Source organism: Eumetopias jubatus, unplaced genomic scaffold (genome assembly GCF_037043125.1).
Source record: "Eumetopias jubatus isolate StellerSeaLion01/CBP00866 unplaced genomic scaffold, mEumJub1_p1.0 scaffold_1, whole genome shotgun sequence".
Taxonomy (NCBI): Eukaryota; Metazoa; Chordata; class Mammalia; order Carnivora; family Otariidae; genus Eumetopias; species Eumetopias jubatus.
Window position 1 is genome coordinate 14,798,008 of NW_028274807.1, and position 1,705 is coordinate 14,799,712.

Genomic DNA, 1,705 nt, shown 5'->3' on the forward strand with positions numbered 1-1,705 from the left:
TTCTCTTCTCTTCACTCAAATTCTTCCATTGTAAACATTTCATTGCATCTACATCTCTCTCTCTCTCTATCCCCTCTTTTTTCTCTCTCTCTCTCACACACACACCCCTCTACTTTTCTCTCTCTTTCTCTCTCTGTCTTTATTGGACTTATCCTTCTTATGTATCACAGTCTTGTAAAATGCCACTGTCCCAGATGTGGTACTAAAGATGTATCTCTTTGATGTCTCAATTCTAGGACTGGGACCCCTCTAAACACAATTCTGCCTCATTTATAGTTGGTTTGGGCTCACTGCAGATATTTTCCGACAATAGCAGAGGGCTTACATAAGGCACGGAACTACTTTTCATCATCCTCACCTTTCACTTGAGAGCAGAGCTGCTCTGTGCAAATAGAAAATTTTACTTATGCAGAGTCTCAATCAGCAGGTAGACAAGACTCTGCTTTAAGATTTTCTTAAGGTAAATGCAACAGTTTACTTGTTTGATATTGTTCAGCATGGAGTCAGGCAGAGGGAACAAGAAGCGTTGGTGAGGAAAAATGAACACAGTGATTGAGTGAAGTCTAGCTACAGAAGAGTATCTATAGAGCATCCTTCAGGTAATCTGTTTTATATATGTATACTGATGACTTATTAGTATTTTTAACAGGTATAAAAAAGTAATTTTATTCATTAATCTATTTTTAACTGAAGAGGTTTTGCCAAGCAAAATCTATACAAACCACATGTCCTTAATTTCCAGAGTGATCAAAAAGTTGAATGAGGGACGGAACCGATCTGAGCCTTGCATTTTATACTGCTGCTGAACAGAGCTTTCCTCTTACCTGATGAGCAAAAGCATTTTAAACAGCATCATTATTTTACCACCCAGGTTCTCTTGATGTGTGGCTACAATATCTGTAAAGATCCCCGTTTTTTCCCAGGTGTCCTTAAATGAAATATATACACCCTCATGCACACATATGCATGGTAGAGAGAATTGAATATAAACAGGAAGCATTTTGCAACGAATGAGAAAATTTATTGAAACATCAACTTAAAAACTTTTTCACATCAAAATTGTTAAGTGAAAATGAAGGAAGAAGGAATACAATATCAAACATAAACATTTTTATGAATTGTGAGGTATTACATGTGACTTTGGTCAATCAAGTTGAAGCATGCTGAATTTGTAGTATGCTAAAGTTGAAGTAGTCTTGATAAAATTTTTGCTGTTGGAAAGAGAAATAAATTACTTATAAGAAGAACACTGGAAGGAAAATTGGAAAGCACAGGAGGAGGAGTTCTGCAGAACAAATAACTCTAGAAGTTTCTCAGTAGACTCCATAGGACCAGTATCTGCCATAGCAAGATGGGTGGCAGCAACCATATCCATACCCGCCATGGTAGCCACAGCCCAGGCCACTGTAGTAGTTGCTGTAATAGCACATGGCGTTGAGAATGGAAGGTTCAGTTGAAGAGCACGTTATCGATTTTCTCAGTGTGTATGGTAACATCTGTCCTGGGCTTTTTATATACCCTCCTTCATGGGGTGGCAAACCACAGGCCAGAGTGAGCCTCATATTTTACATTAATTTGCATTTTAAACTTTCCGAAAGAAGCCCTCATAACTGAGAATCCTTTGCTGTTGTGTTAGGATTCCCACAATCAAAGTCAATGCCTTTAACAAGCAACATTTTTTATATTTGGAATGCTTTACTTACTA

At 37.7% G+C, this 1,705-nt stretch overlaps 1 protein-coding gene across 1 annotated transcript; it reads right to left on the bottom strand.

Annotated features, from left to right (window-relative positions):
* Positions 1–1,313: 1,313 nt before the first annotated feature.
* On the bottom strand, positions 1,314–1,430 carry LOC148164973 (keratin-associated protein 20-2-like). The gene has a single exon (XM_088022245.1). It carries the CDS (start codon positions 1,428–1,430, stop codon positions 1,314–1,316), a length of 117 nt encoding a protein of 38 aa, XP_087878371.1.
* Positions 1,431–1,705: the final 275 nt, after the last annotated feature.

Coding starts and splice junctions, on each gene's coding strand:
- LOC148164973 (XM_088022245.1), bottom strand. CDS start 1,430: ATGTGCTATTACAGCAACTACTACAGTGGCCTGGGCTGTGGCTACCAT.